At 52.2% G+C, this 22,422-nt stretch overlaps 1 protein-coding gene across 1 annotated transcript in view; it reads left to right on the top strand.

Annotated features, from left to right (window-relative positions):
* Positions 1 to 22,146, top strand: part of ACTN4 (actinin alpha 4) — a 64,777-nt gene extending 42,631 nt beyond the window's left edge. Inside the window, exons 4-21 of the mRNA XM_080908293.1 lie at positions 127 to 213; positions 1,039 to 1,126; positions 2,466 to 2,544; positions 3,459 to 3,540; positions 4,196 to 4,281; positions 8,218 to 8,310; positions 9,773 to 10,003; positions 10,623 to 10,770; positions 13,587 to 13,737; positions 16,821 to 16,929; positions 17,072 to 17,212; positions 17,294 to 17,476; positions 17,557 to 17,691; positions 18,406 to 18,585; positions 19,201 to 19,347; positions 19,921 to 20,001; positions 20,770 to 20,928; positions 21,011 to 22,146. Coding sequence (XP_080764419.1) covers positions 127 to 213; positions 1,039 to 1,126; positions 2,466 to 2,544; positions 3,459 to 3,540; positions 4,196 to 4,281; positions 8,218 to 8,310; positions 9,773 to 10,003; positions 10,623 to 10,770; positions 13,587 to 13,737; positions 16,821 to 16,929; positions 17,072 to 17,212; positions 17,294 to 17,476; positions 17,557 to 17,691; positions 18,406 to 18,585; positions 19,201 to 19,347; positions 19,921 to 20,001; positions 20,770 to 20,928; positions 21,011 to 21,169 — 2,339 coding nt within the window. The 3' untranslated portion in view covers positions 21,170 to 22,146. The remainder of the gene's footprint in view (positions 1 to 126; positions 214 to 1,038; positions 1,127 to 2,465; positions 2,545 to 3,458; positions 3,541 to 4,195; positions 4,282 to 8,217; positions 8,311 to 9,772; positions 10,004 to 10,622; positions 10,771 to 13,586; positions 13,738 to 16,820; positions 16,930 to 17,071; positions 17,213 to 17,293; positions 17,477 to 17,556; positions 17,692 to 18,405; positions 18,586 to 19,200; positions 19,348 to 19,920; positions 20,002 to 20,769; positions 20,929 to 21,010) is intronic.
* Positions 22,147 to 22,422: the final 276 nt, after the last annotated feature.

The following is a 22,422-nucleotide window of genomic DNA, read 5'->3' on the forward strand; positions in this document are numbered from 1 at the left end:
TAGTACTGCCTAGACCGGAGTGTGCTCAGTGCCTCCTCCTAGAAAGGTAGGCTCTCCTTGGGGTGAGGAAAAGAGCTTGGCTCTCACTAGCAGCCTTCTGTCTCCTGTCCTTTGCCCTGTGTGCAGAGATTGTGGATGGCAACGCAAAGATGACCCTGGGAATGATCTGGACCATCATCCTCAGATTCGCCATCCAAGACATCTCTGTGGAAGGTAAGACATGGCAGACAGCATCTCTTCACTCTCCTGGGATGGGATGAAATAAGGTTGAGCTCTGGGTTTGTCTCCATTTCCTCCATGCTTGCTTGGAGCCCATCTTTCCCACAGCCCTTGCTGGCCTCAGATTACCCCAGAGCAACAGTGCTCTGTGGTCTCTGCTGCATAAACCAGCCTCTTGTTCTCCCCTTGAAGTAGACCAGAACAACTGGCAACATTGTACATCCTGGTGACCTGAGTTTCAGAGCAAACTCAGGATGGAGTTGGGCCTGGCCTTTTCTCTTTCAGCCCCACATACCCGTTGGGGGTGTGTGTTGTGGCCTGCTTAAGCCCTTTCCACCTAGCCACTGTGTGCGTGTACCACAGAATGAGAAAAACCACGAGGCCAGTATCTGGAAGGGCTACTGGGTGTTGGGTCACCGTCGTGACCAAGATAGATGTTCTCCTGTCTCCATAGGACTTCCAATGTGGGGACAGCCAAGTTACCCAGACGAGAAGATGGTGTTTGGAAACAGCCCAAGGCTAGTCTCAGGGCTACTCACCTTGTGGCCTAGGAGGCTAGTGACAGGCTAGACAGGGATGGAGGAGTAGGTTCAGGTTTCCTCCTTGCCATTTTCTGGTAGCAATCCCAATGACAAGGCTTCTTGGAGTGCGTGGGTGGGCAAAGGTCGTCCAGAATGGGACTGACTGCCAGAGCTGCCATTGCTATGATGTCCTTCCCCTGGAGTTTGTTTGTCCCCAGGGCCTGAGACTGAAAGTCCTGTTCAGCTTGGGCCATGTTCTGAGGTTTAATTCTGAGCTCTCCTGTCGTGTGCTTTGCAGAGACCTCTGCCAAGGAAGGACTTCTCCTCTGGTGCCAGAGGAAGACAGCACCATATAAAAACGTCAACGTGCAGAACTTCCATATCAGGTAGGCACCCAGCAGCACTGCTGGGTCTGGGGTCCAGTGCTTCCTCATACCTGGCTTTCTTTGCCATGTTTTCATCCTGGTCTATGATGTATAGCAAACCTCAGGAAGTCAGTACCTGTATGCCCATCGGTAAGTCCCTGTCTGTTCCGAGACGAGACCAAAGCTACTTTAAACAGCTGTAGGCTTTCTAGCACATCTCAAGCCACAGTCAGGCTTCCTCTTCCTTTTTACATTCCAAGAGAGGCCAGCGCAGAGATTGCTATTAATGTAAGAGCAAAACTCAGCCCAGCCAAGGGTCTACGGTCCCTGGATGAGGGAGGCCAAGGATAGATGTTGCTGTAAAGAGAGAGAGAGGTCTGGGCCATGTGAGTCCGGGCAGCAGGAGGCTACTGTCTGCCTGGGATGCCCCCTGAACTTAGACTTGTTCAACACAAGACTTTACCATGTGATGTCTGGATGGAACAGGATTCACAGAGCCCTGATGTGTCACTTCATGCTGATTGTGTTCTGTTCTTAACAGCACATGGTTTGCCTAGGTGGCTCTGTTCAGTGGATTTCCTTTGCCTGCTGCCTGCAATTGATCTCACCAGAGGAGGGCATCAGATCCATGACAGATGGTTGTGAGCCACCATGTAGTTGCTGGGAACTGAACTCAGGATCTCTAGAAGAGCAGCCAGTGCTCTTGACTGCTAAGTGATCTCTCCAGCCCCTAAATCAACACTTTATTCGAAGTGTTTGGTTCTGAGGTTGTGCAGTATCGTGTCCCCTGCAGTGCCTATCCCACACTGTATATATAGCATTGCCATAGGCCCCCAGGGACTATGGGGGTGTGTGTCCCAAAACAGCAAAGATCTGTAGGTGATCTCTGCTACCTTATGAGTTCTTCTTCCCATCCTTTATTTCCCAATTTCTTCTCCCTAACACTAGATAGAGAAATAAGGCTGAGGAGGATCTATCTCTGAGCCTAATTTTCCCTTTTGTTTCTTTGACCACACCTACGGAAAAGCTGCAACCAACCACCCTAAAAGACCAACAAAAACACCTATATCACCTCTTGGGGCCCTAGCACTTATATACCCTCTGAAAACTTTCCAAAATTTCAAACATCATACAATCTGCAGATAACAAAAATGCTTCTGCTAGAGGATGAGGCAAACCACAGCTCCTGTGGACAGTCTGAAGCAGCTCCATTCCACTCATGGGATTAAAACAAAAACACGTTCTTAAAATATTTCTGTTTTTTTTAAAGAAACCAAAATTCCAGAGTTATCAAAAAAAAAAAAAAAAAAAAAAAAGTCACTATAGGGACCCACTTCCTAACCTCTGCCTTCTCTTACAGCTGGAAGGATGGGCTGGCCTTCAATGCGCTCATCCACCGGCACAGACCTGAGCTGATTGAGTATGACAAACTGAGGAAGGTAGGTAACTCTGGTCTCCATCCCCAAAGCTTCCCATTACTGACCGTCACAGCTGAACCCAAGTTAGCTTTCACCTGGTCACTGACTTGGAGGCTAAGTCTCACCTGGACACCCTTGGGCACTGTCCTGTCCTCCTTGAGCATAGCAACTGGCTGGGCTGTTTCACAGTCTGTCTTACTTGACCATTGACCTTTCTTGACCTTCTGGATTCTAGAAGCATTCTTCTGTCCAGAGGAGGAAAGAGGAAATTTTGAACCTTCCCATCGGCCACCATTTCCTGTGCAGAGTTTTGCTCTTATTTGCTTACACAAAGCTGACAGTCTGGCCTCTTGGGAAAGGCAGGGAACTATGTCCAAAGCAACCAGCCGCCTGTGCTATACTAGGCCGATGGGTTGCAGAGTTGAGGCCAGGCAGCTGGAGAATGATGGTACTCCTAAGCTGCTCTGGTAGGGGAAGGACCCCTGGAGATGGGGAGAACTCCAGAGTCTGGGTGCCAAGGAAGCAGGAAATTAAAACTGGTGAGGGAATGAGGTAGGTCAGGTCTGTTAAGCAAGCTCTAGCTGCTTCTGCCGCAGTAGGAACCAGTGTAGGAACTTAGATGGTCTGGGGAGGAAAACATAGTCTCTCAGTCCTGGACCACACCCTCAAAGGTTTAGCACACAGGGTTCAGCCGAGACCTGTGAGAAGTGTGCCTATATTTCTCTAGAGAGAGTAGTCCAGCTTCGGCTGGAATTGTGCTGTGTGGTAGACCTTTCTCCTGGTATAGCAGTACACAGGGATAAGAATTCCTAAAATACTTTCCAGCCCTGCTCCTCAAGACTCCCCCATCTCAGGCCAACCTTTTACCTTTCTTTCACAATCGCCTGAACCCTCTTCCTGATGGAATTCTGTGTTTATTTCCTCTACCTCCCCAGGATGATCCAGTCACCAACCTCAACAATGCATTTGAAGTGGCTGAGAAATACCTTGATATCCCCAAGATGTTGGATGCTGAGGGTGAGTACCTACCTCCCCATGTTCAGCCAATACCATGTTTCCTTGGCCCTTATCTCTGGACCTAGCTTCGGCTGGGCTCCACAACTCGTCAAAGTCTCAAGAAAACCATGGGGAGCTAGCTGGCTGAGCCAGGGTGAAAGGCGGGGTGAACCTGGGGTGGCCAGTGCTTAAAGGGTCAATTTTCTGGTACCACAGAGGGAGCAAGGAGGCTGAAGAGGCCAGCTCCTGGCTTCCTGTGAACAACCCTGGCCTCTTCCCTGATCAGCCGAAGGCCTGGGGTCTGGAGTCTGGAGCCTGCTAAAGTGGAATGTTGTTTTTTCCTTTTCCGGCTTTGCTCCATTTCCCAGCCAGCACCACCCCCCAGCAGGACCCATGTCTCTGGCCTCTGGCGGCCTTTGGAGTTCACTGTCCTATAGCCCCTTGAGGCCATTCTCAGAGAAAGGAAGTGGCTTCACTCCAGCTCAGTTCCCACAGCGTTGGCCTTTCCTGAGACCGTGGTGGGAGGTTAGGATGAGCCCATCCAACTGAACAACTGATGTTGTTGAATCAGCTTAGAGGGTCTTTCCCCTGGCTTAGCTGTGGCTTTGGGCCTGTGGGTCCTAGCAAGTGATCTCACCTCTGCGTGGGCCATTTAACCCTTGTTGTTCACTTACAGACATCGTGAACACAGCCCGGCCCGACGAGAAGGCCATAATGACATATGTGTCCAGCTTCTACCATGCCTTTTCAGGAGCGCAGAAGGTACCAGGCAGGGCCAGGCAGCCCTTCTCGCCGCCACTGCCCAATGCTGCCGCTGCCTTTCGCCTCCCACGCTCACTTCATTTCTCTTGCAGACGGCAGTGGCCTCTCTTGGACTGGAAGCCAGCTCCCTTAGTCCTGGGCATTGCCGCCCATCTAGTCCTTGCTCAGTCTATTGGGTGCCTACTGTACACCAGGCTCTGTTCAGGCAGTGAGAACACAGGCAAGTTCCTGCTGCAAGGAAGTTTGTTTCCTAGTAGGTGAGACAGTATATACTTCAGGCTGTGTGATGTGAGGAATCAGCGGAGGCCAGGGGACAGGGTGGTGTGGTAGATAGAGGCACCTGGGTCCCCTGGTAGCTGAGGCCATCCCTTGGAAAGGGGCTTCACTCGAAACTGGGGCTGCCAGGTGAAAGCTACACAGGCAAGCCCCGAAAGCTCGGGTTGCAGGAGCAATGACTTAAGAGACAGGCAAGGGAAGGACAGGTGCAAAAAGCAGCTAGCTGTGGGTCATTGTCCTTAGGGCTTTTCTTCTTTAAAATTTATTTGGGACACCCTTTACGTGGCTTTTTTTTTTTTTTTTTTTTTTTTTTTTTTTTTGAGACAATGCCTTGTACATAAAACTCAACCCTCTAAGATCCTGGTACTCCATGAGCTACCACTTGGGGCTTTTTAGTTTTATTTTTCGGGGGTGGGGTTGGGGCAGTCTCGATGTAGTCCTGGCTATCCTGGACTCCTGGAGCTTTGCTGTGTACAGACCAGGCTGGCTTTGATCTTCCTGTCTCTCCTTCTGGGTGCTGGGGTTGCCAGTGTTTGGCTCTTTGACACAGAATCTGGTTCTGTAGCTCCGCCTGCCATGGCCTCCAGCGCGCAAGGATTACAGATGTGCACGATGGAGCCCAACATCTTTAGGGGCCACGCAGAAATGGCCGGTAGTTCAGGTGACACGATCTATTTAGAGTTTCACAGTCACTTACAATTTTTTTGGCCCCAAATGCAGCTCCTTTCATATAGTGTAGTTAGTGTCAATGGCCTGTTTGAAAATGAGGCTCCTTCCTCAACGCCTGGTGGCTCTTCTGTGCACCTTGGCAGGGCATGACCCCCAGGTCTGAGCTCCGCTGGTTTCCAGTCCAGAGCAAGCGCTATTCTTCCCGCATGAGCCTCGGGCTGGCCGGCCACCTCCCTCCTGCATCTTTCACTCTCTCCTGTCTCTCTCTTTCTCTCTCTCTCTCTGCGCAGATATTGTAGGCACTCTGAGGCCAGATGAGAAGGCCATCATGACTTACGTGTCCTGCTTCTACCACGCCTTCTCGGGGGCCCAGAAGGTGAGCCAGGGTGGGAGGACCCTGTAGCCAGTCTTTTGCTACTTTGTGAGTTCTTTTCCCCACCCTTTTCCCCAGTTTCACCCCCTATTACTAGATAAGAGAGAAAAGATAGAATGGGGAGAGATAGAGGTCCCTGAACCTAATTTCTTTCCTTTTTTTTTTCTTTCTTTGAGCACAACTACTAACAAATCAAACCCTGCCTCTCAGGGCCCTTGGCATTTATATACCCCGTGGAATATTCACAGATTCCCAAACTTCATACAATCACAGCTGGCAGACCCACGCCTCTGCACAAGGCAAATCGGTCAGCTGCTGAGGACAGGCCTAGGCAGCCTGATGGTCCACACCTGATTCAAATGAAAACACTTTATCACTGCAAGACACCTCACTATTGTGGAGTCAGATTTGCCCTTCCAGTCACCTTCAAGTCAGCCTTACAGGTCCACACCTCCCTGTGGGGAGGCCTCGGTGAACAGCCCAGGGGCATCGTGATCATAGGATCCCAGTGCCTCCTGTTTGGGCAGTGTTTCCCAAAACGAAGCCTCACGGACCTTCTTGCATAGTCGCCTATGGTGGGCCTGGCAGCTCTGACCGCACACAAGGAATAGAAGCCCAGATCACTGTAGATGATATAGCTGGTCTATGACCCCTTACCTGTCAGGAACTCTACTTCAGGGCCACCTACCTGTGAGCCTCCTTTCAGAAAACTGTCCTCTGCCCAGATGCTCCGGAGGCTCCTGGGTGGGTCAGGTAAACATGTCTATTCTGGTGTGAGTCTCCCTGAACCCTGCTGACCTCGTACCACCCGTGGCTCCTGTCAGAGACTCACACTTCTACATAGAGGTCTTCTGTGCCCTCCTAGTCTTGTAAAGTGGCTTGGTCAACAGCATTGTGTTTGCAGCCCAGGAGACACATGGTGCTTGTTTTGGGAGCATTAAACTCCCTGGGCTCTCTCCAAGGCCTTTACCTGCCTAGGTCCCAACAGAACTCCTGTACACACCAGGAAATGGAGGCTGTTAGACCCATCTGGGGAAAAAAAGGAAACTGAGGCTCAGAGACACCGCACCTGCTGTCTTCTGTATACTTCCTTCCTAGAACCTTAGATCCAGTGAGGACCCCATCGTGGGCAGTCTGGCCTGGCCCTCCTTTGTCCCCTCATGGCAGCATGATCTTGGACAGGTTACTTCACATCAACTCCCCCATTTACAAGATGAGAACACTGTTGCTCTAGGCAGGTTTTTAAGACAGTCTGTGGCACAGCAGGGGTGCCCAGTTCTTTCCCCGCCCCTCCCCAAATGGAAAGCTTTCAGCATCCTTTTGCTGGAAGGCAGAGAGAGGGAAGTCATGCCCCTGTTAAGTGGGACTAGGTAGTGATGAGCCCCAGTTAACAGCAGGACTGGGCCTCTCTAGCCTCATGCTGTGATTCCTTTTTTTTTTTTTTTTCCTACCTAAAATGTCCTGTGCCTGGAGCTGACTTAGGTCTGGTAAAGGGATCAGTCACTAGCAAGAAATTCCAGGGCAGAGCAGTTGCAAGTTAGGGGCATCTGGGCTCAGAATGCTTGTTCTCAGCATGTCTTCTAAAATAGCCTCGTCGGTGTAGTGAGGAAGACAGGGCACTACATTCACCTTTCTCATATGGACCCCTTGGGACGCCCAGTGGTGCCTTAAGTGGTGCTATCATTTCCAGAGGTTAGTTCCGTTTCCTCAAAGTGTTTTCTGGTAAATTCAGGCCTGGCACGAAAGTACCATCTTCCCTACCTTCCCTGTGTCTAGTTACCCAAGAATTCGTTCTTCTTGTCTGCATTTAAATTTACCAGTTCTGAGCACCTAGAATGCCCCGTGCCCCAGTAATAGGGCTGCTCTGGCTAGTAGCTCCCCAGCAGCAGAGTAGGTTAGAGCTTGAGGTACCAACAGCATGCTCAGTTGGGGCAGAAGCTGGCCCCAGCAGCGCCTCTGGTCCTTGCCTTTGTCTCACCTCTGGAACAACTCTTCGTGCTTCCGGCAGCACACTGTGTTGTGTATAGGGCTACTTTGTGAGCTCCTCCTCTGTCCTGTGCCACGTATGGATGGGAAAGCACACTGGACCTGGAGCTGATTCCTGAGCCTCTGCTTTCCTCCTCCTCACCCTGTAGACCCTCCTCACTATTTCTGTTCCTGTTCTGTGGCCGTTCTCAACTCTTCTTGGATTTTTTATTTTGTGCTGCCCGAAAGGTACCTGCCTCTCTGCTCCTGTGTGGCATTTGTCCCTCACCCAGGCTCCTAGCCTATAGCGGCCAGCTCTGTATATCTACCTCCCCGTGCTCCCTTTGCCCTTCTGTTGTGACTTGTGCACATATGAGCTTTTATGGTCAGCCTCGCCTTCGAGTAGGAGCCAGAATGGGCGGGACATGCACCAACCACTGGGAACTAAAGCCTGGTTTGTAGCAGGGGCTCATCGGGTCTTGCCACCCTTCTCAACAAAGATCTTGAGCATGTGGCTGCTCAAGGCCATTTACTGGAGATGCGCTTCCTCTCCTTTCCCTCTTAGGGAAGTTCTGCTTTCTTGGGGAGGGACCTGCTTGTTAGAGGGAGGGTCCCCAGCCTCTGGCAGCCCTGACTGTGCTTCTCCACTCCAGGCTGAGACTGCTGCCAACCGGATCTGCAAGGTGCTGGCTGTGAACCAGGAAAATGAGCACCTGATGGAAGATTATGAACGCCTGGCCAGTGACGTGAGTGTGTGCTCCCGAGTGCTCCGTGCCCCGTCAGAGTGACGTGCAGGCAGGGAGAGGCAAAGGTGGCTCAGCTGTTGAGAGGACTTGAGGAACCTGAGTTCGATTTCTGACATCTGGGGCCACCAGGCACACAAAGTGGCACGTGAGCACACGTGCAAGCACAATACCCACACACATCAAGTACAAAAATAGAGGGCTTTGGTTTTGCTTGTTTGTTTTGTTTTGGGAAAGAGGCAACACACACAGGAGTCAGTCAGCAGTATAGATGGAGTCTCACGTAGCCCAGGATAGCCTTAAACTTCTGATCCTCCTGCCTCCACTTCCTGAGTACTAGAATAACAAATGCTATTTACTGTGAAAGTAGAGGTAGCGTACAGTAAGACCTAGAAAGTATGAGGTGCAGAGCATTTGGCTTGGTGATCACCATGCCAGCCAGCTCCCGGGTCCAGAACTTAGGTACCAAGACATTCAGCTTCAGCTTCCTGTGTTCTTAGAACCACGACTCCTAGGCCTGAGGACTTCAAGGTTACTGGTTTCAGGTGTAGACGTGAAGCGTGGTGCCTCCTGAATGTTCGGTAGGCTCCCCCTTCTGAGCCCTCTTCAGCCCCACCACCTGAGCCACATGAGTACATGGACTGGGGAAACTTGAGAAATGTTCTGCTGCCAACCCAAAGTGGCGATCTGTTGAGGATTTTATGCATTGTATGCCAATGAGGCTAGGGCTGAGCCTTGGTTGCTGGAGCTCTTGCCTTACGTGCACAGGCCCTGGCTTCTGTGGGGCCGAGAGTGCAAAAGGTGACACTTGAGGCTGTACCTGCCATTTCCAACCCTGAGACACGGTGGGAGTCACAGTGCACACTCAGCCTGCCACCTCTGTCCCTGGCTTTGTCTTTGCTGTTAAGAAGCCGTCTCTGTGCCTTCACTGTTTGGAATAGTTTGGAATGCCTAGGCTGTTGGCCTGTTGTTGTATTTGCCTGCCTTGTTAAAGATCAGAGTAGGGCGATCTTTTCTCCTGGTTTTCCACTTTTGAGACACCAGGCTTTTTGTGTGCACTGGCCATCTGAGTGAGGCAGACATGTTGTTGGTCCTTACCATTGTGTCAGATCCATTCAGCAAACAGCCTGAGCAAGTCTCAAGACAGCTATGGTCTGTGAGTCCAGTCACAAGTCCCCTGAGGGTATGGAAAAGGGGTCTTCTGGGAAGGAAGACTGAGCAGAGGGATGAGCAGAAAGTGGGGGCAGCACAGTGCTTCCAGGAGTGGCACGTATTCATAGACCTTCTGCTGGGACCCACAGAAATCATGGAGAATGTAGGCTTTGGAGCAAGGCAGCCCTGAAGTCAGGGCTTTGTAACTCCACATTCTGCTTCCCTATAAGCTGGGGGTAGGAGGTGTAGGGGGTGATCCCGACGCACTCTGAGCCCTCCACAGTAGCTACCATGGCTTCCTATGGGCCCACAGCTTCTGGAGTGGATCCGGCGCACCATCCCCTGGCTGGAAGATCGCGTGCCCCAGAAGACCATCCAGGAGATGCAGCAGAAGCTGGAAGATTTCCGAGACTATAGGCGTGTGCACAAGCCCCCCAAGGTGCAGGAGAAGTGTCAGCTGGAGATCAACTTCAATACCCTGCAGACCAAGCTGCGGCTCAGCAACCGGCCTGCCTTCATGCCCTCCGAGGGCAGGATGGTCTCGGTGAGTTTACCACCACCTTGGGGCCCAGGGGCATCACCTGCCAAACCACAGTAGGGCATAAAGCTCGGCTGGCATCGTGGTAAATCGGCCTTTGGGGCGATGGTGATGGGTGTGCTTCTCGTTTCCTGACTATTTCCCCCGAGGTCTTAAAACCAGAATTCTCTGCACTACTACCCCAGCTATACCACAGTTTGTGTGGCCATTTGAATTTGCCAGGACTCCAGGCTAGCAAGTGTCCAAGACCCCCTATAAGGGGAGGGATACCAAGACACCTTTCAAGGTCTACTCAGCAGCATCCATCCATCCATCCGTTCGTTGGCCTACCTGCCCACTCGCACTGAGATTCATTGTTAGACCAAAAAAATCAATGCAAAGGTCCTGAGTTTAGTCCCCAGCGTCCATGTCAGGCCACTCACAACCAACCACCTGTAACTCCTGTCCCTGGGGGATCTCAGAACCATTTCCTGGCCCCCATGGGTGTGCGTACATACACACACACACACACACACACAGTGGGGGGGGGGGCACTATCCATGCTGGTCCATGTAGACAGAGGTGCAGGATCGCTCAGGCAGGCCTCCACCAGCATCCTGTGAGACCCGTGTTCTCCACCCCACAGGACATCAACAATGGGTGGCAACACCTGGAGCAGGCTGAGAAGGGCTATGAAGAATGGCTGTTGAATGAAATCCGTAGGCTGGAGCGACTTGACCACCTGGCAGAGAAGTTCCGGCAGAAGGCTTCCATCCATGAGGCCTGGACTGATGGTACGCTTCCCATCCCCCCTTGCTCTCTGGTGCGTGACCACACACGGTCCCTCTCCTGGACGCAGAGATGCAGCTTTGGAGCTGTCAGGAAGGCAAGGCAAGAATGCACTGTTGGCCAGGTCTCCCTTTCACCTCTGTGCTCTGGCCTAGGATGGCTAGAGCCCCCTCCTGGATTATTCAGGAACAGCACAGCAAGGCTTTTTCCTGTGCCTTCACACTTGCTATGCCCCTTCCAATCCCAGGTTCACCCTAATGTACAGCCTGTGACTGTGGGCTTCATGGCACATTGGCCAGGTTGCATTAGTGTCTCTTCAGCCACCTTCTGGCTCCTGGCGTGTCTGTGGATGGTGCTCCAGTCACCGCCCTGGCCCAAATCCTGCTTACCAGCAGCCCTGCAGCTGCCCCTCTGTGACTCAGGGTGTAGCATTCCATCACGTCCTTGGCCCTTGGTTGAGACCCACTCACTCCATCAATGAGATTCCAGATTCCCGGGAAACCAAAAGTCCTCAGAAAATACCCATGGAGAGCAAAAGTCATGATGTGACACACCCTCAGACAAGCTGTCTCTCAGTGGAGGCCTTGGGCTCAGTCACTACTGAGACATAAATCGCTTGCCCTCCAAAAGACACCTCCTTCTATAGCACCATCTCCCTTTCCGCCCAATTTGCCACCGCTGCTACTCCATGGTTCCACAGGGAGCTTCCTTAATTATGTGGGCATATAGTCCCAGCTGTAGCCAGATGCTGAGCCCCCACCCCCTCTGTAGACATTGGCAGCTGCATAGCTTACAAACTGCACCACAGTGCTCCTCTTCTCACATTAGCCCAGCCCTGCTGTTGTCCAGAGCAGGCCAAGGAGAGAATACAGAAGACAGGTGGTGAGTTGACCAGGTTAGGCTGGGTGCAGACACTACCCCCTGCCTCAGAACTGGTGCCCCTTCAAGGAGGGTGTGTTGGTTGTGATGCCATGTGGAATGGGGGCCTTATTTGGTTTATTTACTCACTCATTCATTTGCAACACATCTCTAGTCAGATGTGGCAATTCATGTCTGTAATCTCTGTACTTGGGAAACTGAAACAGGAGGATTGCTGTAAAGTCAAGATCAGCCTGGGCTCTATAGAAGGTTCCAGAGTAGTCTAGACTACAGTACAGCGTGAGGTACTACTGTCTTGAAAATCCAAACAAAATACTACACACGGCTATAGATCTGAGACACTTGGCTGTACTTGGCCCTGTGTGTGGTAGTTTTTCAAGTGGGTAAGTCCTGCCCTGAGAGAACTCATATAAGAACAACATATAGGCTTGCACGTCTCTTGTGAGGGCCCCTAAGTGTGTAAGAAATGCCGTAATTCCTGTGCCCCAAACAGAGCTAAGGTGTTTTCTGCTGCGTCTTGCCAGCTCATTTTCTAGATGATTCTGTGGTTCTCACAAAATGAGCTGGAATACCCAACCTAGGGCTGCCAGAGTTCTGGCAGCTGGTTTCATGGGCTGTGGGTGTGGGAACCCCTACAGCTCCTTCTGTGCAAATGCCTGGGGTAGGCTTGCACTGGGGGGATCTGGGAATGTGGCCCTCCTGAGCCCCTTCCTGTATTGTAAATGGCTGTGAAACCCCCAGAGCACAGGGACTCAGAAGTGGTGGGTCCCTGTGATTTCCAGAGGGACTTGAATTCCTGGGAATAAACCCAAACACTACCAAGCCCCACATACATCCAGGGGACCCGTGTAAACACACTTGCCAGTTCCCTGCTGAAACAGCTGAGGCTAACTTACTCAGCTGCAATTTCTGGTTCCCACCCTTGGGAGAAAGCAGTTTGGAGAAGGGAATTGCAAGCTTGCCTTGTGGTTAAGCCCTCCAGCCTGGGGCAGGGGTGGCAGGCCTGTGGAGTCTGTTTTCCAAGTCCACCTCTTGCCTCCTGCTGCCAGCCCTGCCTGGCCTGGGGGTGGCTGGCAGTTGCTAGGCAGATGAGGCTGGGAGTGGCTTGCGGGGGTGGCACCAACTGTTTCCATTCTTAACCATCCTCTTGCTAAAATTCAGAGTGGGCAAGGCCACATAGGTGCTGTTGCTGGCACTGGTTTACAGATGAGAGGTTGGTCAATGGGGTGCCATCCGTTTGCCAGGTGCTCTAGAGCTGATCTGAGGGTGAGCCCAGAGGCCAATGGAAGCAGGGCTCCTTGAGGACAAAAGTGGAGCATTTCCCTCCGTACCCTGTCATCCCTTGACTTACTAGCCGGCTGCTGGGGCTTTTGCTCTGGGCATGTAATTAGCCCGGCTCCAGGACTAATAACAGTTTCTCCTTTCCTTCAAAGGGTTTGCACGGCCCCACCCAGTGCTGAGAAAGTGGGTGGGGAACAAGACTGGGTTAGGACCACCACCCAGGAGAACTGGCTCTAAAGAGCTGGCACAGGCACAGCTCCTGGGCCCAGACTCCAGGCTCGTCCCTTTCCTGATCCTGCTGGGCCTGGCTGAAAGCCCAAGGTTTCTCCCAGTCACCATCCTTCACAAATGGGTGTCCAACTTTTCAGCCTTGGTATCAACTGTTCTGTCCTGTTCCCCTACCAGTAAGAGATACTATTTAGAGCACCAGAGTTAACCTGTGATCTGTCTCACACCCATGAGCACCAAGTATCCCTAAGTCTGCAGAGAACTGTACAGAACATAAATGGGCTTAGAGATTCCCCAGGGGGCAAGGAGGAAGGTTCCAAGAGCTTCTAGGCTCCATCCTCTGGGGTAACAGATATGATCCGTGTCTGCTGCGCCTCTCCCCCTCAGACAGCTCTGTGGCTGTTGCTAAGGTGCTTCTCTGCCATACCCGTAGGGAAGGAGGCCATGCTGAAGCATCGGGATTATGAGACAGCCACGCTATCAGACATCAAAGCTCTGATCCGAAAACATGAGGCCTTTGAGAGTGACCTGGCCGCACACCAGGACCGAGTGGAGCAGATCGCTGCCATTGCCCAGGAGCTCAAGTATGTGCACACCTATGACATCTCACCTGCAAGCTTGGACTTCTGTCCCCAGCTCTCAGTCCCTGCTGCCTCAGCACCAGGGAGCATAGGGGACCTTGGTTCTCCAGCACAGGGATGACCTCAGACTTATCCTGACTGCCACCCTGTGTAGCTCCCCCTCAGTGTGGGGAATGCAGTATAGTGAGCCTGTTGTTCTGGCTGCCCTTGTCCCTCCTCAGAATACAGTCACTGGAAGGGCTGCCAGGAGGCCAGTGTCCCTCTCTTCCCCTGCCCAGTCACATAAATTTGGGCACACAGTTAGTACACTGCACCTCAAGAGCCAGTGAATGGGGCCCTTATTCTGCCACTGCAGTGGCCGGCATCGAGGAGGAGCCAGGGAGTGGGAGGTCCGGCCCATTACATCGTAGAAAATCCACAGGCCCTGAAGGAGCTCCCAAAATAAGATCCTTGGCTGGAGCTGCACTTTCCGCAGACACCCCCGCCCACTATTCACCCTAAACTTGAGCAGTTCTGCAAGGCTTTCCCACCCATGCCAGTGGAACCACAGGAGCAGGACTAGCTTCTTCCCATTTCCCATTTCTGTTGGCCACAGTTGACACATTTGCATACCAGAGGCTTTCACAGTGACTTTGTTTGGTACCACGGGGTTACCCTCCAGAGACCTCCTTGTCCAAACCAAGGAAAGCAATGCAAATGACGCTTTCATGAGTATTAGGTGAGATACCCATGAAACAGACTCAGAGGACTGGGCTAGCCTGCTCTTTAGATACTAGGTCCCAGCCACATGAGGCCTATTCCCTTGGCAAGGTCAGGCAGCCCCAGAAAGAACATTCTAGACATGGCCCTAGAGGAAGGAAAGGGGGCTACCTGGGTAGCATCCTGTTGCCAGGTATACAGCAGTATCACAGAACTTGAGTTCATGCTTAATGACTGGCAAGACTGTCCATCTTCGTCAGCCCAGCAAGTGCGCATGCTTCGGACAGACAAACAGAATGCATGCATGCTAGTTCCTCACCCCCAAGTCTGCTGCATCACTTCCTGTGCCTGTCATAAAGCTTAACTTATACATGAGCCACACCAGGAGATCAACAACATCAATAAAATAGTAATAGTACAGCTAGACTCCCCAGAGAGGGCTTCTCTGTATGGATCTGGCTGACCTCAGACTCAGATCCTCTGCCTCCCAAGTACTGGTTAGAGACATGGGACATCACATTCAGCTTGAGAGTGATTTCGTAATAAGCATTGTAGCTGGTCTTTGCTACTTTGTGGGCTCTTATTTCTCCCCCATAACTAGATAGAAGAGAAAGGATATAGGAGAAAGAGAGGAGGAGGAGAATCCTCATTTCTTTTTTGAGCACTGCTATTAACAAAAGTTCCTGAAAGTGTAAATATCATACAATCTACAGCTGGCCAAGCCACACCTCTGCTAGAACACGAGGCAAATCAGTCAGCTGCTGTGGACAATCTGAAGCAGCCCCACATCCCTATAACCTGGGATTAAAATGAAAGCTTGCTCATTCATTTGTTCATTCATTGAGTCATTCATTTCAGTATTCAATGTTCCACCTGCACAACCAGAAGAGGGCACTGCATCTCATTGTAAATGGTCATGAGCCACCATTTGGTAGCCATGAATTTACCTCAGGACCTCTAGAAGAGTTCCTAACCTCTGTGCCAGCTCTCCAGCCTGAAAGCACATTTTTGTGTTTTTTAAGAAACCAAAATTCCCAATTTTTCACCACAGACAGAGCATCTGTAAATAGAACCTTTCAAGACAACAACCCTAATACTCCAATACTTTTAGGCTACAGTAACCAAGACTGTAAAAAGGCAATGTTTGCCATTAGTGATGTATTTGGCTCTTTGTTTGTTTTGAGCCAGGGTCTCTCTAGTTCATAAAGACCAGTTTAAAGCTCACTGGCTTTAAACTCACTCCTGTTTTAGCATCCTTAGCACTGGAATTACAGTTTTGAGCCACTGCATGTTGTCTCTGTTAGATATTGTTAAAATCAACATAGTAGCCTGGAGCCAGGAAAATGGGTCAGTGAGTCCAGGCATTTCCTTCCAAGCCTGGAGACCCAAATTGGATCCTGAGACCCACAAGGTAGAAAAGAGCCCTCTCCCCAGATTTTTGTCAGACTTCCTTACAGCCACACACATGAAATAAATAAGTAAATATATGTAGAAGAATTTTAGAAAAGAGTCCTGGAGACTTGTTCAGTGCTCAAGAGGTTGCACTGTTCCACGGACTAGATTTCAGGTCTCAGGACCCGGGACTCCAGTTCCAGTGGGTCCTCTTCTGTCCTCCATGAGCACGCGTGGTCAGATGGCTCAGTAGGTGAAGTATTTGTTTTACAAACATGAGGGTGCATCTGTATCCCTAGAGCACATGTAAAGTCTGCATGGTGGCACATGCCTGTAATCTCAGCCTAGGTGAGGTAGGGACAGGAGGATCCCATGAGCTCCAGGGTCCGTGAGACCTTATCGAAGTAAGGTGGAGAGGGTGGGTGGCACATAAGCCTGACAACATACGTGAGTTCATTCTCCTGGGCCCACAGAAAGCTGGGTCCCCTGTAACCCCGTTACCTCTAACTTCCCAAGAGCTCTTAGGCCAGCTAGCCCTCAAGTATGAAGCCAGAAACCATAACACAGTGGGAGGGAGGCAAGGCCAAATCCTGAAAGTTGTCCTCTTGTCTCCACAAACACATTCTGACGTGTGTGCATGTACACACTAATCATAATGAAGTAAGTTTGAGGTGGGTATGTTGGTGCACACCCTCAATCCCAGTACTCAAAGTGTAAGGGAAGGAGGAATTCTTGAGCTCCAGGCCAGCCAGGGCTTTTCAGTGAGACTGTCTAAGTGGGAAGAGAAGGTGGGGTCACTGAGGCAGACACTGACATTGATCCCACCCTCCGTGAGTGCATAGGCGGGAACACAGGGTGGCACAGCTGAAAGTCAAAGGAAACTCAGCTCCTCCCACCCACCTGCTCCAGTCTGTCACTTGTACCGGGGCCTGAGGTGCCAGGGGTCTGTGCATACCCCACCCACCTGCTGGGTCTCATCTCTGTCTGCTCCACAGCGAGCTGGACTACTATGACTCCCACAACGTCAACACACGGTGCCAGAAGATCTGCGACCAGTGGGATAACCTGGGCTCTCTGACCCACAGTCGAAGGGAAGCCTTGGAGGTGAGGAAGAGTGTGTCCCCGGGGAGTCTGATGCCCTTTAGGAATGTTGGGGGCTTCTAGGACGGTGTCTTTAGAGTCTCTCAGGTATCTGCTCACCAGCTAACCTGCCTTCCCTGCCCTAATGCCTTTGTGCATCCTACAGAAAACAGAGAAACAGCTAGAGACTATCGACCAGCTGCACTTGGAGTATGCCAAGCGGGCCGCGCCCTTCAACAACTGGATGGAGAGCGCCATGGAGGACCTGCAGGACATGTTCATCGTCCACACCATTGAGGAGATCGAGGTTCGCCCACCACACCCTCTAGGGGACAACCCCTCCCCACCCCCAGAAAGACAGCATTCTTCACTCCTGTTCTTCCTCTAGGGCCTGATCTCAGCCCATGACCAGTTCAAGTCCACCCTGCCAGATGCCGACAGGGAACGCGAGGCCATCCTGGCCATCCACAAGGAAGCCCAAAGGATCGCTGAGAGCAATCACATCAAGTTGTCGGGCAGCAACCCCTACACCACCGTTACCCCCCAGATCATCAACTCCAAGTGGGAGAAGGTGGGCCAGGCTGACACGCAAAGGTAGACTGTCCAGGTGGGGGAGCTGTCACCTGACCTCCGCTGTTGCACGTCCTACAGGTGCAGCAGCTTGTGCCAAAGCGGGACCATGCACTCCTGGAGGAGCAGAGCAAGCAGCAATCCAATGAGCACCTTCGCCGACAGTTTGCTAGCCAAGCCAATATGGTGGGGCCCTGGATCCAGACCAAGATGGAGGTAAGGTTGCTCCACCCCAAACGATGAACCCAGGCTAGTTGTCATGTGGCTTCTCAGGTCGGGGGGGGGGGTGGGATGGGGGGGCATGACCCCTGTGGCCTTGGCAGCAGATTCCATAGCCTTGGTAGATCTGATCTCTACTGGTCCACCACACAGATGGAAATGGTGATGGAAAGCAGTCTTTGTTGGCTGGAGCTGGCTCGGGCCTTGACTATCTAATCTTAGCCCAGCACTGACTTACCTTCCACTCCTGTGCTTTTACCACCCCTGTGAGGGCTGTATTGTAGCAGTGAGTAGCACAGAACCTCGGGACACTCCTGACGGGTGTGGGGTAGTCTGTAAGGCAGCCAGTAGCGATCCTACCAGGCCCGCATGCTCAGTGTGCCAAGAGTGGGGAGCCATAGACATGGGGGTTCTGCCAACACCCAGAGGCCTTGCCCTCCTTTTCTTTATTTTTCTTGTTTCTAAGTAGCAAGAGAGTTTGTCATAGGGTGAAGGTGTGTGCACTCAAAGGCAGCTTCCCAAGTCACTGGGCCTGCCCTCCCTGAGTTCCCTTTCTCTGTCACAGTGCAGGGCCTGATCAAGAGAGTAGCTGGGGAGGTTAGATGTGTAAAACAGCCCCCCAACACCAAAGAGTGGGGTGGGACCAGCAGACCTTCCAGATGACACAGTGGCCTGGGCTGGTGTCACTCCTGGGGTCGTTCCTCTGTGCAGGAGATTGGGCGCATCTCCATCGAGATGAACGGGACTCTGGAAGACCAGCTGAGTCACCTGAAGCAATACGAGCGCAGCATCGTGGACTACAAACCCAGCCTGGACCTGCTGGAGCAGCAACACCAGCTCATCCAGGAGGCCCTCATCTTCGACAACAAGCACACCAACTACACAATGGAGGTGCGTACACTGCTAGGGAGAGATGGCTGCCACACACTGCATACCTTTCTGAAACCATGTGGAAATTACCAAAAATGGACACAGTATTAAATGGCCCAAATCCCAGAGTTCAGTCGGGGTCAGGGGCAGGAGGAATGGGAGGAGTTTACTAGGCCACCCTGGGCTACATACAGAGGGAAACCCTGTCTTTACAGACTATGTACATAGACATTTGAAAATCAGTGGTTCCATAGGCTTCATTCTAGAATTACCTGACACACCCCACCCGTGGACCCAGCACTTTGAGCCTTACCCGAGCAACAAGTCCAGGCCACATGTTGGGGCAGCCCACCAGAGTAAGGAAGGTCCCATCTACATTCCTCTGTGCCAGCCCATGGTGCCACAAACCCCATGGGGTTCTACCCCTTCAGAGGGTGAGCTATTGAGCAGTGGCCAGCATAAGTGTAACGAGTTGCGCTATGTCCCAGGCCTCTTGGCCCTTGCTCATCTGCCACATCTGTAGGTAGAGTAAGTGATATAATTGGCAAAGGTCCTTTGTCCCCTGTTGATGAGATGTGGAGCCCCCTCTCCCCCAGACCTTATTTGTTGAGGACAGCCACCCTCTTCCTCCCTCAGCATATCCGTGTGGGCTGGGAGCAGCTGCTCACCACCATTGCCCGCACCATCAATGAGGTGGAAAACCAGATCCTCACCCGAGATGCCAAGGGTATCAGCCAGGAGCAGATGCAGGAGTTCCGGGCATCCTTCAACCACTTTGACAAGGTAACCCCACCCCCCTTACCGCCGTAGCGTGGCTTTTCCTCTCCCCATCTTTACGTCCCATCCTTCCCTCTCCATCGCACCCATCCATCCATTACATCAGCCACTGTCCACAAGATGGGCAAGACCCCAGAGTACACACAAGCCAGACGGGCAGAGAGGTTCAAGGACTCTGGTCCCCATGTGCAGAGATTTAAAAATTTGGATCTAGACTGGTAGCTTCTTGAGAGGAATTCTGAGTGTTGAGTTTGTCTCCAGATGCCCTTTGACCCAATACCACAGCCACTCAGCTTCTGTGAGTACCAATGTGCAGCCTCTTACACGCCCCTGTAAACACTGAAGGCAGGGAGAGTTTCCTCTATCCTGTAGCCCACTCGACCCCCACAGAGGCCATGGAGACCTCTGTGCCCCACCAATCCCTAGCCACCAACTTGTCTACATCACCTCTAACTGTGTGTTTTCCCCTCCATGTGTCCTCCTCCCCTGCCCACTGCATGTGGCCTGGTCCCTCTCCCACTTCTGTGGCCTGGTCTCTGCATCACCCCTGTATGCCTGCCTTCGATGGCCCCCCGGCAGGACCATGGCGGGGCACTGGGGCCTGAGGAATTCAAGGCCTGCCTCATCAGCCTGGGCTACGACGTGGAGAATGACCGGCAGGTACGCACACCATGGGCCCAGCAGACTGACATTAACTGCTCTTCTCTTTCTCTTTTCTCCTCTCTCACCACCCACCCTGCCATCCTGTGCTGTCTCCTGGCTCTCTTGCCTCCTCCCTCTTGTCTCTGGACACTTTCCCCCTTACCTGGTCTTTGGGCCTTCTGTCTCCTTGCTTCTCCATTGTCCTGTCTGTCTGCTGTGCACATGGGGCCTACTCTGGGCCTGGCCTCTGCTATGCCTGCGTCCTGGGAGCAGAAGCAGACAGGCAGCATGGACTCAGATGACTTCAGGGCTCTGCTTATCTCCACAGGATACAGCCTGGTATGCTGCCTCTGCCTCCCCTGCCTCTGCTCCTCCTCCTTCCCCAGCCCCCTCACTGCCTCCTCCTCCGCCCTCCAGTGCAGCAAAGCCTTGCTTGCCTCCTCCTCTGCTCTGCTGCACCAGAGGGGCTGGGGTCCTTCAGTGGACACCCCCCCCCCAAAAAAAAAAACAAAAAACAGCCCTCTTCCTATGAGTACTCAGGAAACAGTCTTCCAACTCTCTCCTTTGTCTTCCTGTTTCTCATTTTCTTCCCCCACTCTCCAGAGATACTTTAAGCCGGAGCTGGGACTGAACCCAACCCCCTGCTACCCGACCAGACTTGGGGGAGGGGGTACAAACTCAAGGCCTGGCACTATTTGGCAGACTTTCTGTCTTTGAATTCTTCCAAACTGAATCTGTAAGCAGCTGCACTGAGTACTGTGACCTTGCCCTTCCCCCTCCCCGCAGGGTGATGCTGAGTTCAACCGGATCATGAGTGTGGTTGACCCCAACCATAGCGGCCTCGTGACCTTCCAAGCCTTCATTGACTTCATGTCGAGGGAGACCACAGACACAGACACAGCTGATCAGGTCATCGCCTCCTTCAAGGTCCTGGCCGGGGACAAGGTAAGCCAGACCCACAGACGCAGTGGGGGCCAGGTCAAGTGGGCAGGATAGGGTGGCTCAGAGTCCTGTCTTCTGCCTCTAGAACTTCATCACTGCTGAGGAACTGCGGAGAGAGCTGCCCCCCGACCAGGCTGAGTACTGCATCGCCCGTATGGCGCCCTACCAGGGGCCTGATGCCGCTCCTGGTGCCCTGGACTACAAGTCCTTCTCCACAGCCCTCTATGGGGAGAGTGACCTGTGAGGCCCTCAGCCACCCTGACTCAGTATCTATGCAAAGAGCTCTTTGTGGTCCTTCTAGGGGGCCAGGCAGGGAGGGACTAGGTAGGCCTCTCTTTCTCAGTCTTGTAGGGGAGGGAGGCTTGGTGAATATATGCTGTGTTGTGGGTTCTTAGCCTATATGGAGGGGACAACAGACCCGTGGGCCCCCTCTGTACCTCAGAGACACATTTCTAAACCCCAGCCCCCTCTGCTCCCGAGGCCAGCCCCTTCAAAGCCTCTCACATCTAGGCCAAAGCCCCACGTGCCTTGTTCAGGAACCGCCTGCCCTAAGAAGTCCAGCACAGGGCACCCAGCTCCCCTGGACCAGATTTTAGTGGCTCCTCCCACCTCCCTGCCCCTGTGAGATCACCAGGAGCAGACGACCTGCCATAACCCCTCTCTGCCTCAGGAGTGGCTGCTGGAGCAATCTGCCCCAGCCCACCTGGCCTTGTTTCACCTGGGCTCTGAGTCTCAGATTTTTCTAAGGACCAAAACCAACAAAACACAAAGAATGGAGCAGAAACAAACAAACAAACAAAAAAAATCATTTAAATAAAAAAAAAAAAGAAAGAAAGAAAAACTTAAAAAAAAAAAAAACCTATAAAAATTTAAAGCTTCCAGAGAATTACTATTTACTTTATTAACTTACGGATTTATTATATAAATATATATCCATCTAGCTGCATATCTCTGCCACCTCTCTTTCTCTCTCATAATGAAGACATAGCTGATTCGATGCCCTCCCCAGCCCCATCCTGATTTTCCCCCTGTGGCGGTGGCGGGGGTCTCTAGGGACCTCCTGAGGTGGAGGTGGGCTGCTGGCCTGCCTGCCTGGTCATTAATGGGTTTCTCTCCACCCACCCCCTTGAGTTTATTCTGATTGATTTTTATTTTCTTGGTTTCTGGATAAACCACCCTCTGGGGATGGGAGAATAAAACATGTAATATTTTTAAGAAAGACTCTGCTGTCGTCTTCTCTCTGGGTCCCTCTGTTCATGCCCCAAGGAGCTTGCAGTGCCCGCCGGCCCAGTGCCCATGTGTGGCTTGTGGGCTTCTCTAAGCAGGGACTGACACGCACAGGCTTCAGTTGTCCCAGCTCATCACAGCCCTTGTGAGGCCCACAAGGGCTGCATAACCATAAGACAGACAGCATAGCCATCACCCATATGGCCCAGACCCAAGCAGGCACTTGCTCACTCCGTGTTCAGCTTCCAGGGTGGCCTTCCTCCCCTTCAA

The sequence above is a fragment of the Micromys minutus genome, assembly GCF_963924665.1.
Source record: "Micromys minutus genome assembly, chromosome: 32".
NCBI classification, from domain to species: domain Eukaryota; kingdom Metazoa; phylum Chordata; class Mammalia; order Rodentia; family Muridae; genus Micromys; species Micromys minutus.